Here is a 25514-nt window from a genome sequence, read left to right as displayed (position 1 = left end):
CATAAGGGAAAATTTAATAAGCTTAACACTTTGCAATTAAACTTTACATTTTCAATCGTGCTTTGGTTGCGCTTCAGCTATCAGAAAATGTTGGTTCTTCTGCTGTAAAGTAAACCAGGTCTATGAGCTGTTCGAATAATCTGATAGTGCTGGTGAAAAATTTAGGCTGTGTATAAAATGCACTGTTATTAAACTCCAGAGCTCTGGGATCTTTAAATCTGATCACAGTTTATGTGGAAGATCCTGAAGTTTGTGTCCTGGACTAATGAATGGTTGATCAGTCCTTATTAGCCATTATTAATTTAACATTAATTAACACAAAACATCAAAAGTTGCCTGTTACAAACTGCTCGGTGCAGGAAACCTGTGTGTGGGACTTGTGCATGTGTTTCATGCACTCACTGAAATGGGAGTTCGGGTGCTGTTTCATTGTTTGGAGATTCCTACATGATCCATGAAAGACCAGCAGGTGTGGGAGTCTGGGCATATGGTGGGAGCACAGGCATCTATTGTTACAGCGTCAAGGCTCACCTTGATCTCTGTCACCACTGGCCCTTAAAACACACAGACATGGCATACTGTCTCACCGTTTCAAAATCCCCCAATTCCCCAAAACCACCATTTTCATTCATTTGACCTCAGAACAGCCTCAGCATATTTAAAAAAATAAAATGTAGCAACAGTTTGATTTTACCAGTTAATATTTTTAGTTTTAGTGTTGGTGTTTTTAAATAATTTTATGGTTAAATATTTGTCATGGGATATTTAAGAAGGTTAGAACAGCGATTTAAAAATGCACTTTTTATTTTTTCTGAGTTAGAACATTATAGACCTTCCAGTCTGTAAATATATGAAACAACTTTTTTTCACGTGGTGTGGTGACAAATTCGACTGAAAAAACCCAGCAAGTCTTCTATATTTTGTTTTAAGTCGTTTTGTAAGTATTTTTCCCGCAAAAGAGAAAAAAAAAAATCAAAAATAAAATGTATTTTAAAAAAAATAAAACGTTTTTGTTGATTTTTTTCCCCACACCTATTTTCTTTCTTTCTTTTTAGTTATTTCAAAGTGTTTTTCATGCCTTAAATGCATGCTTTTATAAATTTTAAGTTCAGTTTCAGTTAATTATAATAATCTTGCTCTCCAGTGGTAATTACGATGTTTTAAGAAGTCCCTGAACTCAGCACATCGTCGTCGCTTGGACACCTGTTGCGCTACTTCACTTGCTTCTGAGATTTTTAGCCATCTTAAAGACAACATAGCGCTGGCCCGAAATGTAAAAATGTAACCTCGTGCCCTACAGATTCAAACCTTGTGTTTAAGTAAAATTAAATACCATTTACTCGACTTAAATATCGACCAGATAAGCTTCAGCCAATCGCCTGCCGATGCGACATCTCCTCCCATTAACGTGTCCCTCCTCCGGGCAGTATGGCTGCCGTCCTGTAGCCTGTTCTCAGATGTGTGCCGCTATCTCATGCGAGACTAAAGACCTGGAAACATGTCGGCCTTGATTTTGCTGAAAAGCTCGCTGAGCAGACTGCCGCAGAGCGTCGCTCGGCAGGTTGTCGGCTGCAGTTATCACACCGAGAGAGGTGTTTACGGGTACCGACCCAAGAGCACCGAGCGGGACCAGAAGTGGCAGAGCGAGCGGGTGGCTGCACTAAATCAAGGTCAGTATGGAGTTAAATTGCAGTACGGTCCCCTTAAGTTACCGTCGTTTAACATAGAGGCTCCGCAAAGACAGTTGCATTAACGCTTGTTTGTGGGGTTATTTTATTCCGCGGTATTTTTATACGAGTTTGAATGATATTCTGTTTAGGTGGCCTATCGTTGACTCTGGAAGCTGTTGTAGCTGTTAACTGCTGTGCAGTGAACGCGTCATTTATTTAATGTGAGCTCGCTGTCACGCGTTGTTCTCTTCTCTTGTGTTCAGATCATGCTCTAGCTAGACTGGTGGAGGCATACAGAGCTCACGGACACAAGGCTGCTAAAATTAACCCTTTGCTACCCCAAAAGCCTGTCGTTGACAGTGTCCCGGAGATTAGCATGCTGACTGGCACCATGAGTGGACAACTCAACACCTCAGGTAAAGGAATCCTGCAGAAAGCATGCACCTGAAGTTAGCATACTCACACTTGTTTACCTTTTTTAAACTATTAGGGGGAAAAAATAACACCCACAATGTCATTTCACTCTGAGTTTTTAAGTGTTAATCACGTCCAACTCTCTACTTTTTGCTGTTTAAAAAGTGTTAAACTTATATGGCGTTTGCCTTTCATTATGAAATCCTGCCCATCCCAGTATTTGCTGCACTCCAGTTTTGATGTTTAACTGAGAACTCTGTGTTCAACACAACTTGTACTTACTTGTTAGCATGTGCCATTCTTGCGCAACACCTGGTTGATCATCAGTTGTCTCTGAAAGTGAGGAGTCCAAAAATGGCTGTAGGGGAGAAAACAAAACGACACACACCATTTTATCCATGACTTAATGCTAAAGCATGAACTCTTTAAGGTTCATGCACATAAAGTTGTTTTTATGTTTTGTTATGCAAAATTTGAGCGGTTGCATCTGTTACTGCACCATTATTACGCCTAATTATGAGGTTAAAATTTAAAAGTTCTCTACAGGCTTATGTAAAGAAGCAAAATTTGATCCATTGAACACAAAACGTTTTTTGTTTTGTTTTTTTAACTTTGACATGGTGTGCTGTCCAGTCACAACGAGCCATCAGAAGACGTCTACACGGCGCTCATAAAAGGACGTGGTCAGCACTAATACTTGGGCAAGGCAGGATGGCTCTTTATTCCAGGCTGTTTACACCTGAGCTGGTCATCTTGCTGTGATGTCACTGGCCTGTTAAATATTTTCATTAACAAGCAGCTGTACCCAGGGTTTTAATAGTTTTGCAATTTTCATTAGTTTTTATTTTTTATTTAGTTTTGACTTCAGATTTTCAATTTTATATCAGTTTTAATTAGTTTTTACCAATTGTTTGCTAGTTTAGTTTTTTATTTTTTTGAAAATCCTTAGTTTCAGTTATAGTTTTAGTTGTGTTTGCAATAATTAAGTGTAACAAAATCCCAGTTTCATCATATCAGTCATTCTCTTCTGCTTATCCTTGGGTATGTTGCTATTCCAGCTACCATACCCTGCACAGGTCGCCTGTCTGTCGCAGGGCTAACGCAGGGTCCCACCTATGGGTTCTTTAAATAAATAAATGAAGGCAGATGAACAACCATTGATACCAGGCAACTATAAAATGTATATCTTGGCCCCAATGAGACTATTAACTCTCGCAGCACTGGGTGTTCGTAATTTTGGTTCAAGTGAATTGATAAACTTTTTGAAGGCAATTTACTCAAACAGTTATGTAGATACCCCAGTCCTGTTGTCTCGGGATGCATCACGCTGCCTTGCCTGGGGTTAGCTTCTGTTTTCTGGGGATGAGGGTTGAGTGTGCTCCCTTACCTTCTCAAGGTAAGCTAGGTTAGCCTTCTTGTGTGAGCTTTTCAAGTGCACTTTAAGGTTTGTGGGATTTTTTCCCTTTAGAAATGTCCCTCATAATTTGTCTCTTTCCACTACAAGACACTTGCTTTATTCAAAACACAGTCATATTCAAAGTAATCCCAAATAGAGATTGACAGACCACGTGACTTTCGCGCATTGCATGCCGGTAACTCGTGGCAAAACAATCCAAGTACCTGCATCAAATGCAAGCATTTGCAGCACCGCAAAACGTTCATTCTTCGGTTCCAATAAATTCTTGCTTTTTCTTTGCCCCCCAAAAAGGTATGTACAAAACGAAGGAGAACAATGCCAGTCCATACAAAGACAGACTTAATGAAAAGTCAAAGAAAAGATACGAGGAAAAAAATCAAACCAGTGAAAGGGTTAGACCCTTACGAGCACACAGAGGGACAAAATACGTTAGCGTGCTGCCCAACTTTCACCACGCTCATATTTATAATTATACGGTTCTTGGAGTGAGTGCATACACTCATGAAGTTTAGTAACTTCAGGTCACTGCAACAAGCCCAGGTACAGTTTACCGACGGATGGGTGCAGGACTTTGAAATGCACCGTGTAGAAAGTAAAGACCATCGTACATATCATAAGTTTACCAGTCTCACAAATCGTCTTCATAAATACACATTCGTTAACCGTTTATTAATAGGACCTTTGAGCTCAATGGTAATTAATTAGTAGTAGAAATAATTTCTGGTACGCATCACAGAAATGTAGCAGTGACAATAATATTGTATGCTGTAATCGTACTGGACAATTAGTGATACAATACAACTGTTTTATCCTGTGAATAAAAGTATATGTTTTTGTCAATGTACCATAATAACAGAAGCGAAACGCAATATTGTGTCAGGACAATTCACTATTTATGCACAATAAACAAAGGAGCATAGCGCGACAATTTCTGTTCAGCGCCAGACTTGCTTGTAACCTATATCACCAATTATGTTAAGAAAAATGACGCATTAACTACAACAGCAGACTGACCTTTGTGGAAATGCTTGGAGCAGACTAACCTGTGAGCTGGATTGTTCTGGGACGTTATATTTGGTCTTTGAATGGCTGCAATCCAGTCGCCTCTTTGTTACTTCGGAAACATGGCTCGAACAATTTCTCTTCAACGACGTAATCCGATAACAACCGATCTCTTTACTCGTCGGCTTCCCGTGGCTGTCATGCGACCGGCTATTGCAGTTAATACAGTTTTTCTCAAATGCTAAAACACATGTCACAAACGTTACCACCAGGTCCCCCAATGTCCAAACACAACACCCTTCTCTAAAGCTACATAAACACAACCACACCTTCCCACTGCAAAACTCAAACTCCCACACCAAGAGAGCAGCTCGAAGCTGTCAAAACTATACACAGCATTACACACTACAGCAAAACAATTGAAAACACAATGCTCAATTTGTGAGAAGGTTCTTTGGTTCATAACTGCCAATGCATATTTTTATAAACTGTACAGTAACGGATCGTCATAGAACCCTGCAGAGGATTAGGCATTTAGATTTGTGAGTTTCACATGAAGACTATAAATCTATAAAAACATCCTGCATGTACGTACACTACTGTAACACAACTCAATGCAAAAACAGAATCTATCGCACACAACAGTACTCTCGGAAACATGATCAGGGTGTGAAGTCTTTTTTATTGTCTACACGGTCTTTTTACAGTATTACACACAGTCACTGTGCGGCATCATGTTGCCGAGCTGCATTGGGCCACATCACCTCATCCACATCACAGGCTATATTGTCCCTTGCTAGGCACCGTGGGAAAAACGCCCTGGAATGGCGAATCCATCCCTGGAAGGCCTCCACTGGGATGTCAGCACAGGCCAGCTCCATTGCCCGTACGAGGTTCTCTCTTGTGTATGGCTGTCTGTCATACACCTTCCATCTCCATGATGAGAAGAACTCCTCTATAGGGTTCAGGAAAGGGGAGTAGGGTGGCAGACAGACGTTTAAAAAGTGGTCACTGTTGGTGGTGAACCACTCTCTGATTTGGTGTGTTTTGTGGAAGCGGGCGTTGTCCCAAATGATCACATACATGTGATGTGCTAGCCTAGGATGGTGTTGTTGACGGTCCAGGAGGATGTCTTTTAGCTCCTCTAGGAAGGTGAGGAGACGTTGGGTGTTGTAAGACCCAAGGACAGCATGCCGGTGGACAAGCCCCTCCGTACCCATAGCTGCACAAAGAGTAATATTACCCCCCCCGTTGGCCAGGAACCTCAGTGATGGCTCTTTAGCCAATGATGTTACGGCCTCTTCGCCTTCGTTTCTGGAGGTTGAAGCCAGCCTCATCCAGGAAGAGGTACTCATAGGGTCTGGCCATCGCGTCCAACTGCATTATCCTCTGTGAACATGGAAAAGCGTACAGGTGTTCAGAACGGTCAATCAGGTAGCACAGTATTGTCCAGAAGTAATGTAGGCCACTAAGCAACACAGTATGTCCACTAACTGTACTGTGGACATGGATGTATACGTACTTGCACATACTCGTAACGTTGTTCTATGTGTCGCGCAGAGGTGTCTTCAATTTTGAGTCGTTGTGTGTAGTGACTGACGCCAGGTGTGTTCCCTGTGTTCAAAGATTGGTGACTGTGGCAAGCATTTTGCATCACATGGGCTTTCATTTGAGAATATGAGCAGAGTTGTTTTGCAACATGTGTTTTAGCAAGGAAAAATGTGTTTAGATTTATGAGTACAGAGGGTTGTGTTTTGTGAATTGTGTCTTCATGTGACATGTGTTTATGGTACTGGAATATGGTGGCTACATTTAGTAAATGTGTTTAGACTACTGGTCATTTGGGTTACAGGATTGGCTTTTGTGTTTTAACATTTGAGAAAAACTGTAATACAACAGCTTCTTGCCATTTCTTGTTTCTTTTTATCGCTGTATAACTGATTTCAATTGAAAGCCTGCGTGCGCTAGTACCTCTTGCCACGAGTTCCCAGAATTCTTTGCGGTTTTACCCCTGAGCGACGTCACATTTTCAATCTCTATTGGACTCTGGCGCTTTCTCCCGACTTTTCCTGACATGATTCTGCGCGTGGATGGAGCAGCAACACAGACGACTCGACTAACGTACTGGCCACCTGCTGGCATAATGAGACAGCAAGCAAAAAATCTGGAAACTAAACTTCATTTTCACCCTTGACTATTGTATGACACGCACACATCAATGAAAACTAAACACATTTTTGCTATAAATTCAGTTAATTTTTAGTTTTGTGAACACTCATTACAGTTTTAGTTAGTTTTCCTTTTTTTGTTTTTATTTTTATTTCCGTTAACGAAAATGTTTTTTCACTTCTAGTTTTCGTTATTTCGTTAGTTTTCGTTAACGATAAAAACCTTGGCTGTACCTGTTAAAGCGGCGTGTGAGTGTATATAACCGTTAAAAAATCAAATCCCTAAAGGAAACCGTTACAGCAGACATAGTTCCACTTTTACTTACACATTCAGCTTCCTTAACTGTCTTGTGTTGCTTACTTGAAGGACCGTCCTCTTCATCCAGGATAACCATATTATTAGAGCCACATGCTGAAAGGTCTAGATCTGAACTGGTTACAACAACAAGCGCTGGACTGGACAGACCCCATCTGATCACAGGCTTACAGGGAGGGAACGTGACCATGTGACCCACTGCACTCAATCATCACCCATGTTCTTATGTGCTAGTGATGCGTGTCAATGGATCAGACTAGTCGCAGTAATTCACGGTAACAGCAGCTTGTCGTTACCTTGTTAAGTCTTAGGATTCGATTTGTAAACAGGTGCATTCTGTTTTATTTACATTTTATGCAACATTTGAGAATTTCGATTCTTGGTTTAAAAGTGTAAAGTCAGAGTAAAATGATTGCAGGTTAAAGTCCTGGAAAAAAACCCTGTAAAATTTTAAAGTATGCAAGTTTTATTATTAAAATGTAGTTTGTTCTCATTAGAGCAGGGCGATATGACCAAAAATATTTATCACAATATACATTTGAAAATTTGCGATAACGATATAACTGACGATATAATTGACACTAGACAAAATGCTTTACAACTCCACAACTTTATTAGTGCAAAAAACCCCATCAATGTATTTTCACTTAAACAAGCAGCTGTTTTTTATGTGCATTAAAGTTATATAAAAATGTAACAGTGCAAATTCCTTGCTGACAGTTTAACCAAACGGCATTTCCAGTGGAAATTGGCCGACATGTCCTCAGCATAACCATGTATAATATCCACAAAACTTAAAAAGAGGTTATTACCTATTGTGTGTGTATATTATGTTGAAGCACAGTACGTATCACTCCGCGAGGCCCACGATAGCCCTAATGCTCCTACAATCCATCAAGCGGTGCGGCTTCGTAGTTTAGCAAAGTCGTACTAAAACATTGGACAGATTTTCGAGCGCCGTGTACGACATAAAATCGTTTGGAGGTCAGTAAACACAACCAGAATTCATACATAAGGCACACGGGATTATAAGGGGCACTGTCGATTTTCAGAAAAATCAAAGGATTGATTTTAAGTGTTTCCAAACAACACGGTAATAACGACGGCCTGCTAGCATGCTGTACCAAAAATAGTGCTTTGTTGTGTATCTGACGGACGAAAGCTAAACCAGTGCCACACCACTGAAGTTGCAGCATTTTTACAAACCAATTCTGGTTCATCTGTGTCATTCAAGAATCCACTTTCGCTCTCCTCATTCTGCGTCGCCATCATGTGCGTATGTAAATATAGGCACTGCGCATGCGCGTTTTACCGATATTCTATCGCGATATTTCATTTTCCTATCGTTGCCCAAAATTACACCAGTGAACGGTATGATATAGCCCAGCCCTAGTTCTCATTGCTTTCTAGCATGTTATCTAGCTTCATATCATTTGTGAAATATACAGTGTTTATTCATCTGTGAATACAGAACACTAAAAAAATACATATTAGGGCTGTTTTTGTTCTGTGACCCTCCCCCACCCTTACAATTCACAGGTAGGTGTTGCTTGCTTTACTCGTTACATGTGATTCTGCAGGTTTGCGGCACTTTGGGAAAGCGCAGGCTTCTGTGGAAGAGGTTCAGGCCTACCTGGAAGAAGCCTACTGTGGCCACCTGTCAGTGGAGCCCGACCAGCTGAGCAGTCTGGATGAGAGGGAGTGGTTCGCTGACCGCTTCGAGGAGCTTAAGAGAGAGAATTTCTCTCCAGAGGAGAGAAGGCAGCTGGCCAAGATCATGCTAGAGTCGCAGGCAGGTTTCAGAAGAGTAATAAAAAAGAATTGTAGCACGTGATCTCAATGACATCCACTTCATAATATTCCTCTTTCGACCTGCAGGAATTCGACCACTTTCTGGCCACCAAGTTTGCTACTGTGAAGCGTTATGGAGGAGAGGGAGCAGAGAGCATGATGGGGTTTTTCTTTGAGCTCTTCCACCGGTCTGCCCACAGTGGAGTCACTGACATTGTGATCGGCATGCCTCACCGAGGCCGACTCAACCTCCTGACAGGCCTGCTCAAGTTCCCACCTGAGGTTTGGATATTTAATCTGACCCGTATACTGCATTTTAGTCACGGTATTCAAGATTATCTTTTATTTTCTTTAACATCACTGAACAGCTTTTGTTCGCCACGACAAACAAAAGCGAGACGGTCTCGGATAACGCTGTGCTTCCCTCATTTTTCTCTCCAGCTTATGTTCCGTAAGATGCGCGGCCTCAGCGAGTTCCCCGACACCTCGCCGGCCATCGGTGACGTCCTCTCCCACCTCACCTCTTCAGTGGAGTTAGATTTCAGAGCCAAACACCCCCTTCATGTCACCATGCTGCCCAACCCATCTCACCTTGAGGCCATCAACCCCGTGGCTCAGGGCAAAACCAGAGCCAGGCAGCAGCTCCGGAAAGAAGGGGACTACTCGCCCGAAGACGACGCCCAACCTGGGGACCAAGTCATCTGTCTGCAGGTATCACAGCTGCACGCACGCATGAGGACATATTTTAGAACTTGCTAGAAAAAGTGATGAGTCTGTTAGTGTGGAATTTCATAAACGAACACAAATAGCTCTATTGGAACAAATAAAAAAGTGTTTTACTTCTGTGTGCTGAAAAAGATTCCATCTCCCTTCCAAAATGCTTAAGAAATCACTGTATGCTTTAATGAATTAATGAAGAACAATTATTACTTTTAATTTGACAATTTTACATTTATTCGCTCTACCTCATGTTAATATTGTGACTTACAGACATCACAACTTTAACTTGTGCTTATTATATAATGTTATACTAACTAACCAACCAGGAAGCTCATTCTCTTCCTCTTCAAAACATTTTCTTTGAAGGTAAAGTGCTTTTTGGGGTCACCTTGAAAGAAAGACAGATGTGAAATGTAAAAGGGAGGTCAGAGGTCAAATGGGACATGATATTTGGTTGCTATAACTATAATGCAATATTTAGAATCCCCATATCCCCTTTCCATAAATGCCTATATGTTGTCAACTAGAGCTGGGCGATAGAACGATAACAATATGTATCGCGATATAACTTTTACTCGATAGAGAAATTAAGCTATCGCGATAGACCTCGCCGCTCTTGTCCTCTTAAAATAAAATAAAAAATAAAAAATAAAAAGAACAGCCAATCCAAACTAAGTAGCGCAGAGCCGAACCAATCACAGCCGCAGCGTCACGTCGCGTGACTTGTTACGTACAGCACAAGTGCCAAGCCGCACGTGTGTTTGTTTGGGAGGCAGCCAGCGCGTAATGGAGGAAATGAGTGTGCCGACTAGAAAAATCAACCGAGCGTGACCGAAGAGAAAACAGATGATGGTTCCAATGCCGGAGAGATTGTCGAACGGAAGAGCCATAGAAGTTCCGTAGTGTGAAGGTATTTCGGCTATTTCAAGTCTGACAAAAAACAGAGTAGCGCGCACTGTAAATTGTGCCGAAAGCAAGTCTGGAAATACAATAAACTGGTGCATGCGTGACACTGTGCGTGGCGCACAGTGTCACGCATGCACCAGTTATTGTTTCGGTGAAATGAATTTCTACAATACTGTTAATTCTACTCTCTGCAGTGTTTAAATGCTTACATATACACACAGTTACTGTCCCTCCACACATACGACTCGGTTCTGCTTCTATGCCCCAGCTTTGTTTACTTTTTCCCACCGAGGCTTCTAGACTTCTGATTGGCCGACATTTCGGCACGGTTAGGAATCTAGCGCCACCTGCTGCTTTGGCATGTTCATAGCAGCGTTTTCCTTCATTTCTGCCTTTATGTGTGGACGGGATTATTTTTAAAACGAAAACGGAAAATCTCAGTTTTCAAAAATACCCGTGTACGTGTGGACGTAGCCTCAGTCTCTGACTGGAAGCGCTAATTCGTCATTCGGCTTTTGTCAGACTAAAGTAACTGTTAAAACTGTTTGAAAAGCTAAGCTATACAACAAGGAGAGATTGAGAATTTCCTTTTAGTTCTCAGTTTATTTGATATTGACAAAAGTTAGTCAGTTTTGTCTGTTCTTCTGTAAAACAAACTAAGATTTATTTTTAGAATTAATATTTTGTTTCTAAGTGGAATTGACAATTTAGTCTGTTTCGTTTGTTCTGTTTTGAAACTTAAACGCTTTAGCGGCTGCCTTTTGTGTAGTTTGCAATATTTGCCTTTATTTATCTGAAAAAGTCTCATGTTCCTTAAGTACATCTACCCTGTTGAACTTATTATGGGAAATAAATATTTAAATAAAAACAAGCTGCTGATTATTTCACATTTTACTTGTGAGCAACGGCACATTTAAATCTTACAAATATAGTTATTTGGCTTATATCGTGATAGATATCGTTATCGCCTGAAATGAAAAAAACATATCGTGATATGAAAAAATCTCATATCGCCCAGCTCTATTGTCAACACAAACACTGGTGGTAAGAATAATAGTTTTAAATAGCTCTGTATAGCATTGCTATCAATTTGACCTTCAGATCATTATGTTGACCTTGAAGGAGAGGTCAGAGGTCAAATATGACATATTTTAAAACTTTATAATTGTACTTTCTGCATGTTGACTACACACACCACACCAAAGAATCATAGCTAATCAGGTCAGTATAAAAAAAGCAGGATTTGTTAGATGATGTTCGTTTGTACGATGAGATAACTTCTTCTTTCTTCCTTCTTCACAGATTCACGGCGACGGCTCGTTCACTGGTCAAGGCATCGTTCCTGAAACTCTGACCCTTTCAAATCTTCCTCACTACAGAGTGGGTGGGAGCATCCACCTCATCGTGAATAACCAAGTGGGCTACACCACCCCGTCGGAAAGAGGACGATCGTCTTTGTACTGCAGTGATGTTGGTCAGTGAAAGCTTCTCATCAGTATTCCCGTGTACAGAGAGAATACGTTATTAGCAAGTCATTTATTTGAAAGCGCTTTGTGTGTATAAAAAAAGACTTTGAGAATAGGCAGACATGAGATAAAAAGCGTGTGAGGAGAGTTGCAGATTAACTAAATATAAACTTTTAAAATGTCACAGCTTCAAAGTTTTTGGAGCTCATTCTAAAGTATTTAAACCCAGTGTTTCCAAGACCAGTGTCAATTAGAGGTACAGCGTAGGGCTGGGCGATATATCGAGTTTTTTTTAAAAATATCGATATATTTTCATACGAGATATAAGATGTGACAATATCGTTTATATCGATATAGTCTATGTTACGTTATAATTATACTTGTGGAGCCGCAGGTTTGCCTCTCTTTCGTCCACTTTTGTCTCTACGCAACGTTACTCGGCCTCGCCTCTCCTTCACTGAACACAACTCCCCCTCCCCCATAGCTTCACCTGCAGGCAATGACAAGATGAAAGCGGAAAATCTCCGTTAGCGAGTTACCGCGGATCGCCCCGTGCGTGGGGCTGGACGGCGTCAACGTGTTAGCGAGCTAACCGCGCTAACGACATGCAGCCAGGAGGGGCTGCACGGCCTAAAATCCTTTCATTTTCTCAAAAATCGACAGTGCGCCTTATGTATGAATTCTGGTTGTGCTTACTGACCGCGAACCGATTTTATGTGGTACACAGCGCTCGGCAATCTGTCAAAAAATGTTTTAATATGACTTTGCTAAGCTACGGAGCTGCACCGCTTGATGGATTGTCGGAGGATTACGGCTACCGAAGAGGAGCCTCGTGGAGTGATACGTACTGTGTGTGTATAAGGACCACAAATGGCACCTGTTCAGAGACGTGGTGCAGCTGTGAAATCTGTCTTTGTTATTATGCTCAGCGTCTTCTAGTTTACATTTTGACTGCACAATTGTGGGCTTTTTGTTATGCACAAAAACAACATTGTTTTCTTTTATTTATGGACCATGATTATTTAATAAATGCTGATAATTTATTTTTGAGTAATTTCTTCATGTACATCTACGCTGTATGTAAATAAAAGTGCCCGTGTGACATCTGGGACACAGTGTGACTAAGAACTCTCTTTTTGTTCTTAACTTATGGCTTTAAAAAAAAAATCGAGATATATATCTTATATCGCCATCCAGCTAAAAAATATCGAGATATGAATTTTGGGTCATATCGCCCAGCCCTAGTACAGCGAATGTCAAAATGTCCTGTGACCTGACATTGTGTCTACTGTGTTTCAACTTAATCAAATAGCAGGCTTTAGTCAGGCAATCTTTCCAGTAAAGACTTTTTTCTCCTGACGTTTTCATATAAGATGAATGGTGAGAAGGAAAAAGAATCAGTGGGGTGCTGCTTTAGCTCAGTGGGCGAGTGGGTGACCACATGGCCACAGAATTCAGCAGCCCGTATTTGAGAGTGACCTGTGGCCTTTTGCTGCCCTCTGCTCTCTTTGCAACTACCTGCCTGTCTTCACTGCTCCGCTATCCAATAAAGGCAAAAATGCCCAAAAAGTAATGTTTAAAAAAAACACTTCACATTACACGATGCTTCATTTGTTTCTATGCAAAAATCCAAAGTAATGGGGCTAAAAATGAGTGTAGCATGCAGCCTGAGGCCTAAGTCAAACAGTTTCATGAGGGTTTCGAATATGGATTATTTTCATGTATGCGTCTAATATGATACACACGGTGAAATAGGATATCTGAGAGGTCTTTTAAATTAGCCAGGGTTAGTGCAGTTTTACTTTGTAAAGTGGTACCTTCATCATGTGTGTAATGGGCGATTTCTTCTACAGGTAAGATGGTGAACTCTGCCGTGATCCATGTAAACGGAGATGATGCCGAGGAGGTGCTGCGAGCCGCTCGCCTGGCTGTCGACTACCAGCGGCACTTCAGGAAAGATGTCATCCTGGACCTGATCTGTTACCGTCAGTGGGGCCACAATGAGCTGGACGAGCCTTTTTTCACCAATCCGGCAATGTACAAGATCATCCGGTTAGTTAAAGCTATCGCTTTTACTTTGATTTGATTTGATAGTTTGATTTGAATTATTCTTGTAGGTGCACTGATGCATTTACATGATGGGTCTACTCGTGTAGCAATGGCTGATGTTTAATGGTGTATTTGGGTAATTGTGGAATTTTTATTTCTGTGTGAAAGGCAAGCATAACTTGAATTGTAGTGTTTCAACTATTAAACCACTACAGTGCTTTGAAACTATAAAAACTCACAACAACAGTCACTTTAGTATGTTGCTTTGGATGTTAAAGACCCTGCAACATTAAAGAGAGAACTGCAACAATTAGCCGAGCCTCTAAAAGCAAGCAATTGGCGACCGTGGCGAGAAAGAACTCTCTTAATAGGAAGCGACCTCCAGCATGACCAGGGAGTGGGAAGCAATACACTGTGACTGGTTAGGAGGATGAGGGGGAAGAGAAGATGGATGAAGAACAACAAAGAGGAGAAATCATTAACTGCCAGAGAGAGATTAAAGTGAATGCAAGAGTGTTGTTTAATCACATGGGGAGTGAAAAAAAGGTGCTAGGTTTGTTTTGTTTTTTTAAAGATGCAGTTCTTGGGTCAGTTCTTTTATGCATTTTGTTTTAATTTTGCCTCTGTACACCACCTCAATACATTTTAAATCGGTCGATATGTGATTTAATTCAAGGGGTTTAACAGTTTAGGAATTGCATTATAATAGACAAGTCCCAATTTTGAGAAGCTCACAGTTAATTGGACAAATAAACATCATATTGAACTACTGGGATTAAAATCCTTGGGCATGAGGTGATGTGTTTCCGTCACTGAGATGCTCAGCCAGGCCTTCACTGCAGCTGCCTTCAGTTGCTGTTGTTTGTGGGTCTCTGCCTTCAGTTTTGTCTTCAGTAACTGAAAAACATGCGGTTTGTGCTGAGATCAGGTGACCGACTTGGCTTTTTAAGCATATCCCATTTCTTTGTCTTGAGAAGCTCTTGCTTTCTTTTGCAGTATTCTTTGTGTTATTATCTATTTGCACTGTGGAGTTCTGTCTCATCAGTTTTGCAGCATGTGGTTAAAGCAGACAGTACAGCTGTGTACAATACATAATTCATCCTGCTACTTAATACACAGAAACGGTCCTGTTCGCTGGCGATCATACATCCCCATACCATTACATCGTCTCTGTATCTGTCCCTCCTCCTTCATAATTTCCTCTTCCCATCACTTAAAGGTCCAAAAAAAGTTTTTTTTTTCCCATCAGTGCGATCTTCTTTTAGATGTTTTCTGGCAAAGTCTAATCAGGCCTTGTTGTGTTTGTAACGAGTGTTTTTTCACCTTGTTGTAAACCCTCTGTAATTACATTCATCAAGGCTAGACCTTGACAATTATACGCCTACCTCCGTGTGAGTGTTCTTGACTCGGCTCTGTGCTGCAGAGGGCTGCTTCTTAACCAAGGAAAGAATTATGTCTCCATCCACTTTAGTTGTCTTCAGAGCTTTTAGTGTTTCTGAGCTGGCCAGCATAGCCATTCTTGTTAAGAACAAACCAGGATTTTGATTTGATCACTCCAAAGGTTTTTGCGATCTCTCTCATTGGTTTATTTGAATTTTTCAGCCCGTAATGATAATAATAATTCACTTACATCAGCATCTCCTTGAACCTCCTTTAACATCATAATAAGTCAAGTGAAAAATTTACAAATGCAATTTGTATACTTTGAATCACTTTCAGATTTTTATTTATTTACTTTGTTATGAACTAATAAACAGGCCTAACCTGGACAAATAAACATCTTAGTCAACTGCCCAGTTCGTTTTGAGCATCTGAAAGTGGCTGTAATACCCAAACAGTTAATGCAATGCTTTTGTCGAACCCCTTGAATTAAAGCTCGAGTCTGCACCCGGTCCCATCTCGGGCGTCTGATTTAAAAGAATACAGGGTAATAATCAGATCATCTCCTGTTTGCTCCTTGCAGGTCTCGAAAGAGCATCCCAGACGCCTACTCAGACCAGCTGATTTCAGAGGGTCTGATGACAGAAGTTGAGCGTGACGAGATCAAAACCAAATACTACAGCATGCTCAACGACAAGCTGTCCAACATGACCCTGTACAGCCCTCCACCCACCAACCTGCAGGGCCGCTGGGGGGATCTTGTTGAACCCCAGGCTAGAGTCACCACCTGGGACACTGGTGTCCCCATTCCTCTGCTGCAGTTTGTGGGAGTGAAATCTGTGGATATCCCTGAGCAAATCCAGCTGCACAGCCACCTCGGAAAAACCCACGTACAGGTACCGGGATCTTTTGCTTCTAATCCTTCTGCCGCGTTGCCTTGTCCAAACATCACAGCAGTTAAATTATTTTGCTTTTGTAAACTCAGGCCCGGCTGCAGAAACTGGAAGAGGGAACCAAACTAGACTGGTCGACAGCAGAGGCCCTCGCTTTCGGCTCTCTCCTCTGCCAAGGTTTGTCACGTTTTGTCTGGTGTTTTTAGCAGTGAGTAAAAATGACTCATTTCCAGTTTGGGAATTCCTGGGGTTTCCTTTAAACTCGAGCTATTGTCACTGCAGGTTTTAATATCCGTATCAGTGGACAGGACGTTGGAAGAGGTACATTCAGTCAGCGGCATGCCATGGTTGTGTGCCAGGACACTAACGACATGTACATCCCTCTGAATCACATCAGCCCCGAGCAGACAGGTTTCCTGGAGGTAATGCCCTCGCAAAGCAGATAAAACCATCAGTGTCAACATGAAAAACACAACAAATTGTGGTGTCTTGTGTTTAGGTGTGTAACAGCCCGCTGTCTGAAGAGGCCGTGCTCGGATTTGAATACGGCATGAGCATCGCGCAGCCGAAGCTTCTGCCCATCTGGGAGGCTCAGTTTGGAGATTTCTTTAACGGAGCGCAGATTGTCTTTGACACCTTCATCTCGGGAGGTGAGCTTCTCACCCCTCTGCCGCATTTTCTAATAAACTTGGTCAAAAAAAAAGAAAAAAAGAAAGATTATTTCATCAGAGGTGAAACTGTCGTGTTTCCAGGTGAAGCCAAGTGGCTGCTGCAGTGTGGGATGGTGATCCTGCTGCCTCATGGATACGATGGCGCTGGACCTGAACACTCCTCCTGCCGTATGGAGCGCTTCCTCCAGGTCAGTGAGTCAGGACTGTGTCGGTATTTCTAATCTGCAATCGTGTCATATCAGTGTCAATCACTTAATTTCACTATTGTTTATTTAACCTGCTACTTAATATTACAGAAAGACATGACAGTCTTAAAGCTACTTAAGCTCAGATTTGATGGACTAGCCATATGAGGGCCCAGGTGAAGCCTTTTATTCAGGCTGAATGTCTGTGCTCTTCATTACATTATTCCAACCACTCTTTCATTTGTCTACACACAGAACACGTTTTTCCTGACAATTCCTATCAGGAATAACACCGATGTGCAACCAATTCCTTATGCACTGCACCAACAAAATTAAAGAAACACTTGATCCTAACAGTAAAAACAAAGTCAGCATAAACTATCGTGAATCCATTTTGCCTGTAGCCATCACTCCGGAGGGATGAAGAGAGGACAGTGTTATCACTTCAGTTTGCACCAAAGCAGCTGAAATGGATTCAGAATGGTTTATGATTCATAACAGCACAGTGATATCCCTGAAGCTTAACAGACTTTGTGTTATACTGTGATAAACAAGTGCTCTGTCAGTGTATCATACTAGTGCAGAGCCTGTTCACAGAGATTATGAAACCATTTTGTTAAAGCTACAGTTTAAACATCCCTTAAATGTGTCGTATACGGGCAAGCAAGATGATTTGAAACGAGGGCAATAATAATATCGTGTGTGTGTGTGTGTGTGTGTGTGTGTGTGTGTGTAATGAGCAGATTGTGGGTTACAGTTTTTTTGTGACTACCAAAATGGTAGAAGTGCTTCAGTGTAGTGTGTAGTTGTTCAGGTATCTTTGTGTAATAACTATTTGTTTTCAGCACTGTACTTACCCCACCAAGTTTGAAATGAATCAAACGAACAGCTGCAGAGAAAAGCAAAGTTAGTCGGATATAGGGCAAAGATTTCACCACATAGTATTCTCTAACCATTACACAACTTTTGCAGTAATAAAAAAATCTTAAACTCTGCTAAAGTCAAAGACATGGGAGAAAGACATCCCACTTCTCTCTTTTGGTTCTGAAACAGTCACGACATGACTATCATTTCAGATCCTGCAGATTCATCAGTTGCTTGACAACACATTAAAAAAACACCTGAATAGTTTCCATGGAGGTTTAATCTTTTACCTCTGCCAGGAAACAGATTATCTTTTCACTCATGCCTTTGTAGAGTTGAACTGTAATAACAAATGCAGTGTCACGCAGAGAGCTTTATACGTGAATAATACCATAATTTAAATAGACACAATGGTAACCACGTAATGAGAATTAAAGGTTCTATAAGTGAGATTTTAAACATTAATATAGCCCGTAGGATCTAAATGAAAAGCTTGTTGTGTGAAGTTACAGATGGTTTCTTCGGTGCAGAGGAAGGCTGTGTAGTCAGGAGCACATTATGTACAGATTTGATCAATGGCAAATCATCACCGATAATGTTTCTTAATGGGCTGCAAGCAATCAGCAGACAAATTGCATCGGATTGAGGCTGCTTCTAAAATCATTTCCTCGATAATAGGTGCAATTTATTGAACACCAAATTGAAATTTTGCATACTTAACACTTACTTTGTGTCATCTTTGGTAGGTGAGGTATAAAAAAAAATCATTCATATTCATGTTACAGCTTTACAAGAGTGGAAGCTACTCAAGCTAATGTTTAGTTACACATTACCTGAAATATAAATGAATGCTAACTTTTCCTCTTTTTGTCTCGCAGATGTGCGACAGTAAGGAGGAGGGTGTGGACGGCGATACTGTGAACATGTCAGTGGTCAACCCCACCACCTCCGCTCAGTACTTCCATCTGCTTCGGAGGCAGATGGTTCGAAACTTCCGCAAACCTCTCGTTGTTGTGGGACCCAAGACTCTGCTGAGATTTTCCGTGAGTACTTTAGGCCGCGCTCAGCCGGGCTTAAATGCCTCGAAAACAGCGGTCGCTAGGGAAAAATGCGAAAATTTCTGTGACTGTTTTTGCGGGTGGTATTTGAAGGTTGCTGGCCGTTGCAGTGAAATCGACTATTAAAGCTCCAATCACACAAAGATGCAAAATGAAGTTGGTCACAAACAGGTATATGGTGCTGCACCAAAAAACACCCAAAACCAAAACTCTGCGTGCACTTTTCAAAGTAAAAGCTGGACCTTTTGAATGGTGTTGGCTGCAGCAGAGTTTCACTACTGCTCGGCGAGTACTTGCTAAGTCTTCGCAGTCTTCCATGAAACTACCAGTCTGCTAGCAACCAAAGCAATCGCAAGGAGGGTTTTTGTGCAGCACCCTCTTTGCAATCAATTTTACCTAGCAACAGCCAGCAGCCTCCAGTAACCACTTGCCAACCAGTTCAGGAATATAATTTTTTTTTTCCCCTAGCGACCAGTGGTTGCCAGGAAGTCACCAATCGGTCTCTAGGACAGATTTGACACATCCAGCTCCTCAGAGATGCTTCCATCTCGATGCTTGAAGGACATATTCTGTTTTCCCAGGGGGCCGTGTCCAGTCTGACTGAGATGGCACCAGGAACGTCTTTTAGGCCAGTGCTGGGTGATACTTCTGTGTCAGCAGAAAGGTAGAGAAGACGTTATATTAAATCTGCAGTGTGGGTGTGTGATTGTTTCTGTGTGTTTAAATGAAACTGCAGGAGCTCAGATTTTTGAAAGAACCATAAAAACACATATGTAAGTAGCCCAAACCCTGAGCCCAATCCAGTGTTTTTTCTTTCCACACAGTGTCCAGAAGGTGGTGCTGTGCTCTGGGAAGCACTACTATGCTCTGCTGAAACAGAGGGAGACATCAGCAGCCAACCAGAACACAGCGCTCATCCGCGTGGAGGAGCTGTGTCCGTTCCCTCTGGATGCCCTGCAGCAGGAGCTCAAAAAATACCCCAAAGCCAAAGGTAGCGTGACCGCTCACTAATCTCGGTTTTCCCACCTACATGCCTACACCGGCTACACACCGGCTTTATAGATGAAGGTGCACTAGTAGTTTGCTTTGAGTCGTAGTTGAAGTTTAATCAGATCAGTTTATGAGTTTTGTTTCGTTTTTCAGAGTAGATTTGTTTGTTTCATTTTAGTTTGTGTTGTTTAAAAATGTTTTGTTTTAGTGTTAGGGTGGTGCGGGTGGTGTTTGTCCTTTCAGAGCAGTGCAATAATACATTTAAACATTACAAACACTTAAGTTCTCAAATCTAAATATCTTTTTTTCCACTTAATTACAACGGTACTTTATTAATGAGTCAGAATAAGAATCACAAGTTTTCTGTCGTGAAATCTTTTTCCAGTCTCTGCTTGAAATCCATTTCTCTGTAAATTATTTTAAATCAATCTTTTAGAAAATCCAAACGTGTTCTGTGAGTAGATATTGGTTGTAGTTGATTGGTTTCAGTCAGATTATTTGTAGAAAAAAAACTCAGAATAAGTTCAATTTACTACATTTGCAATCCAGAGGTTTCAGTATACACAAAAATGGTGTATGAACGGTTTTTTTCATCAGTGCCACCATGTGGCTGACCGATGTTCTGAGCTGCTGCTGCTGCAGCCTCGCATGTCCATCAGAGAAAGTCTCTCATCTGATTGAGCTTGGTGGAAATCTCATGGAACAGAGATGAGTAATCGTGCCAGGCCTGTGGTGGCTGCTTGAGTGGGACGGTGCCGGTTCCCACACCGCCAGAATAGTGCAGGCCTTTCTGGATCAGGAGAGTACTCAGACACTTCCTTGGCCTTTTCCTTTAGTCCTGACGTGTTTCTTGCTGAACATGCCTGGGTGGATGCGTTCATCAGAGGCAGCTACAACCAGTGACCATTGCATAGCCAGCTGTCAGCTGCACTCATTCAGGAATGGAGAGTAATTCCGATCCAGACAGGTGACGGCTTGCATCACATCCAGGAGAGGTCATACCTCATATGAAGTGTCTTCTGTATAAGTTATAAACGTTAGTGTTGGGGTTAACCTTTAAGGGTTGGTCTATAAAATCTATTTAACAAACTACTGGGTTTTTTTTTTTTTGGTTTTTTTTGTTTGGTTTTTTTTAAAATTATTATTACATTTAACAGACCACCTGTCATAAAATCAAGAAAACGGATACAATTTAGCAATCTGTCAAAAACTTTAGAAGGATGACTTTTTGCCAGACAGAAGAGGGTTACAAAAGCGCGCTGCTGAAGTCTGAGTCAGAGTAATTTAAATGTGATCCAGCTGAAAGCAGAAACGACATTCGACCGTTTAGTTGAAATGCCAGATCATCAAGTATCTGACAAACTCTTACCTACTGCACAGCTGTTGTCTCACAGGTTTCTCTCACTTTATCCTTTACTGTCCCTGTGAGCGTCATTCAAGGCGTGATGGACATGCTTTCCATACACGAGAAAATTTCCTTGCCAACATTGTCTTTTTTTGCTTATTCACACCATCCTTACTTGTTTAGTTTCACAAGAATGCATTTATGTAAACAGCAGTACAAATACTACGTGTGTGTTCAACTGGCAAAGTTTAGCTGAGGACTCAGAGTAGATCAAAATCTTGAATTGCTTTTCTGAGCAATGTTGTTATTACCCTGTGCTCACAGCCTTTGAACCTTCAAAGCGGTGAGTGATTTGCATACTTTTTTTAGGTTCCTCTTTTTACTTTTTAGGCACAGACAGCTTTTGTTTTAAAGCTAAATGCAGCTTGTGAGGATAAGAAGACTTCAAACACGGGGCTGAAAATATCTTCACATTTTGGGGTATAAATCATAGGTTCTGGTCTTACAAAGATCCTGATTATTATTTAACAGTAATACAGCAAAGGACAGTCAGAAATATTTGTTCTGTTTTTTTAAAAGAAAAATTGATGATTCAGATAATGGTCTTCAGATGGTAACTGAGGTATATGACGAGGAGCTTTTTGACCAAACTGCTCAAATTATGACACATGGCACGTTATGTCTGTGTGCCGTGCCCTTAAACTAACTATACCCTTCTTCTACAAGAATTGTGAGTATTAGATTAGATTAGATAGAACTTTATTAATCCCTCGGGTGGGTTCCTCTGGGAAATTCGATTTCCAAAAAAGCACAGCACCGACAGAAGTTACAGAATATTATATATATATATATATACACACACACACACACACACACACACACATATATATATATATATATATATATATATATATATATATATATATATATATATATATATACACAGAGACAATATAAATAAAATATATGAAGGGGATAAATAGAATAAATAGGAATAAAAAATAAAAATACAAGTGAATTGCACATTTCAAGTATTGAGGTCTATTGCACTGTTGACTATTTACAAAAAGTATTGCACAAGGTATTGTACAGTGAGGTGAAGAGGCACTACAGCTTAGTTGTTCCCCCCTCCTTTGTCCTCCTGTTTCCCCTCCCTCTCCCCTCCAGAGAGGAGTTAAACTATAAGTAGTAGCCAAGAGCTGATAGCTGACAATCAAATGCATCGTGCCCATAAAAGCAGGAGTTCTGTGAGTTTGCTGGTTCAGGTGTGTGTTAAAACAACGGCAAGGAAGAATGACATCAGCAGTGACCTTAAAGAAAGAATTGCTGCTGCCCATCAATCCAGGAAGGGTTAAAGACCATTTCCAAACAATTTGAAGCCTATCATTCTACATCTAATGTTTTTCACTATTATTATTTACAAGTGAGCGACATTCAAGACGGTAACCGGTCTTTCTAGGGGTGGACATCCCAACAAATTTACCCTGAGGTCAGACTGTGCAATGCTCAAAGAAACTGCAAAAAACCAAGAGCTACATGTCAGATTCTGCAGGCCTCAACATTTAACATTTAACATACTAAACTTCATGACAGTAGAAAAAAAGATTTAAGAAATATGGCTTATTTGGTGTGTGACCAGGAGAAAGTGTCTTCTCTCGAAAAACCAGAAACAAAAAAAACATGGCACGTTTGCAAAGCTGCGTCTGAGCAAACCACCAGACTTTAGCGACAGTGTCCTTTAGACAGATGAGACAGATAAGGAAATGTGTGACCTTAATGCACAGCATCGCAATTAGATATGAGCACACACATGTCATACCAAGTGTCGAGCACGGTGGTGAAGGAGTGATGATTTGGTTTTGTTTTGCAGCCACAGCAGCTGGGTAGTTTAAGGTCATCGAGTCAACCGTGAACTTCTCTGTATACCAAAGTATCCTAGAGTCAAATGTGAGGCCGTTTGTGTGACGGCTAAAGTTTGACTGAAATTGGGTCGAGCAACAAGACAACGATCCCAAGCAGAGCAACAGATCTACAACAAAAAAGACTGGAAAAGAAAAGAAATCAAATTATTACTACCACTCAGCCAAAGTTATATTTAAATAATTTCAAGACCCGATAAAGACCACGTGACATTTCATTCAATCCTGTTAGAAATGAAAGATGGCACATTTTCTTTAGCGAATGACTACATGTTTATTTATTAATTTATTTTTTTACATGTATGTTTGTGGGTTTTTTTTAATTAAAACGGAGAGACATAATTTAGATTGGCAGTTGTTCTGAATGGTCATTTTTGTGTGTGTGGATGAGAAACAAAGCTCAGGTTTCACTTCAGTTTGCTGTACTATCGTTCTCACCAAATACTCTATAGCAAACTGGTTTCACACTGAGCTGAAATTTCACTGAACTGCAAGAGAGGAACTTCAACCAAAGTGCTAACCTACATAAATCCTGTATCACTGTAGGTTATAATCACATTTTTAAAATCCTCTTGCAGAGTTCATTTGGAGCCAGGAGGAGCCTCAGAACATGGGGCCCTGGTCTTTTGTAGCTCCCAGGTTTGAGAAGCAGCTGGCCTGCAAGGTGAGCACAGTTTGAAACAATTCTGTCTACACTGTGAACCTCAGTGAATTATATTACTCGAATTGACTTCCTCCTCTGTCCTTGTCAGCTCCGGTTAGTGAGCCGGCCCGCTCTGCCCGCCCCTGCTGTCGGCATCGGGACCCTTCATCATCAGCAGCAAGAGGCCATCCTCACTGCTACTTTCTCCTAAGACTTAAACAAGGCTGCAAACCAAAACATATCAAGTTTGCAGGCATCGGTACAACACTACATGCTGCATCTGCTGCACTACAGATACGCGGGACCCTTACGTGGCGTGGATGGGCTGTTTTTAAACAAATTGTTCAGTAATGAAGATCAAATCAGAGAAATGTGTGAAAGAGGATAGTGTTAATGATTTTATTTGTTCTCTTGTAGTTCTTAAGTGTTTGTTTTTAATGAAAAGCCTACTTCTGTTCCCTCCTGTCATTCAGCATGCCTGTATTTAAGGATGGAGGCACGAAGCCTTACAGACGGCATTTACAAGGTGACTGTGATGGACGCCTGTCAGGGGGAAATCTACAGATTCCATGTTTCAGGAATCGGAACTGCTTATTTGTCTCGTGCACACAGGCTGCATGAGTTACTGTTTACATCATAAAGTAGTGGGAGTGTATTTGTGCATTAACCTTGAAACATGTAAGAATGTGAGTGCTAAACTAGCATTACACTTGAAGATTTGAAAGTCTGTCGTGATCACCAGGAGGAAGTTACCATTGAAACTGTTGAATGTTTATCAGACCAGTTTCATTTCTTATCTTACAAATATGAACTAAAGTTAATTGTTTTAACCATTTTACCAAACTGAAGCTTCAAATCAGAATATTGGCATTAAAGAGTATATTTTAAAATAAATCTGTTTTCATGTAAGTGTGTCTATTTCTTTTTGACCAATAACGTGCTTCGTTCTATAAGAGTAGTCGCTCCTGAAGTTTGTAGCATGAAGCAGGATTCGTGCTTATTCCACTAACTTCCAGTTTAACTCTGGATTTTATTTTTTTATTTTTAAAAGGGCAGCTTCACTTGTTACTGGGCTGTGCAGCAGACATAACCTGCTCCAGATTACAGCAGGTTAGATTAGTCTTAGATTAGAGATCAACAGGTATGAAATCACCACCTACTGACCAATCAGTTTTCTGGGAAATGGTGTCACCATATGGACTGAACTGAATCTTCTTTAGTGCTTTTCTACTCTACTCAAAGTGCTTTATACAACTTGCCTCATTCACCCATTCATACAAGCACTTTGTTCTATGCTTAGGTGCTTTCTGTCTAACATTCACACTCTGGTGGATGCACTGGTGAGCAGCTAGGGGTAAATATCTTGCCCAAGGATACTTTAGCGTGTCAATGACCTGCTCTACCTCCTGAGCTACAGCCACACATTTGTGGAAGATACCTCGGATCTCTGTGAGCAGGTAGAAGGAGGGTCTACAGCAGGGGTGGGTAGCTCCAGGCCTCGAGGGCCGGTGTCCTGCAGGTTTTAGATCTCACCCTGGGTCAACACACCTGAATCACATGATGAATTCTTTACCAGGCCTCTGGAGAACCTCAGGACATGTTGAGGAGGTCATTTAGCCATTTGAATCAGCTGTGTTGGATCAAGGA

General features: G+C 41.1%; 1 protein-coding gene across 1 annotated transcript; it reads left to right on the top strand.

Moving 5' to 3' along the window:
- The first annotated feature begins 1371 nt into the window (after window positions 1-1371).
- On the top strand, window positions 1372-24776 carry dhtkd1 (dehydrogenase E1 and transketolase domain containing 1). Its single transcript, XM_014410295.4, has 17 exons — window positions 1372-1670; window positions 1934-2086; window positions 8568-8779; window positions 8866-9060; window positions 9220-9489; window positions 11707-11878; window positions 13724-13922; window positions 15883-16195; window positions 16285-16369; window positions 16475-16614; window positions 16692-16842; window positions 16945-17051; window positions 18791-18955; window positions 19552-19634; window positions 19795-19961; window positions 23803-23888; window positions 23977-24776. The coding sequence occupies exons 1-17, from the start codon at window positions 1499-1501 to the stop codon at window positions 24076-24078; spliced, it is 2772 nt and encodes a 923-aa protein (XP_014265781.2). The 5' UTR covers window positions 1372-1498; the 3' UTR covers window positions 24079-24776.
- Window positions 24777-25514: the final 738 nt, after the last annotated feature.

Source organism: Maylandia zebra, linkage group LG7 (assembly GCF_041146795.1).
Source record: "Maylandia zebra isolate NMK-2024a linkage group LG7, Mzebra_GT3a, whole genome shotgun sequence".
In the NCBI taxonomy this organism is placed as follows: Eukaryota; Metazoa; Chordata; class Actinopteri; order Cichliformes; family Cichlidae; genus Maylandia; species Maylandia zebra.
The sequence above is the reverse complement of the archived record's forward strand: the minus strand, read 5'-3'. Positions and strand labels throughout refer to the sequence as shown.

What these genes read in the sequence shown, in the direction of transcription:
- dhtkd1 (XM_014410295.4), top strand. Translation starts at nt 1,499, where the DNA reads ATGTCGGCCTTGATTTTGCTGAAAAGCTCGCTGAGCAGACTGCCGCAG. An exon ending in GGTGGCTGCACTAAATCAAG is followed by an intron (nt 1,671 to 1,933) that starts GTCAGTATGGAG and finishes TCTTGTGTTCAG; the next exon opens with ATCATGCTCTAGCTAGACTG. An exon ending in GTATGGAGCGCTTCCTCCAG is followed by an intron (nt 17,052 to 18,790) that starts GTCAGTGAGTCA and finishes TTTGTCTCGCAG; the next exon opens with ATGTGCGACAGTAAGGAGGA.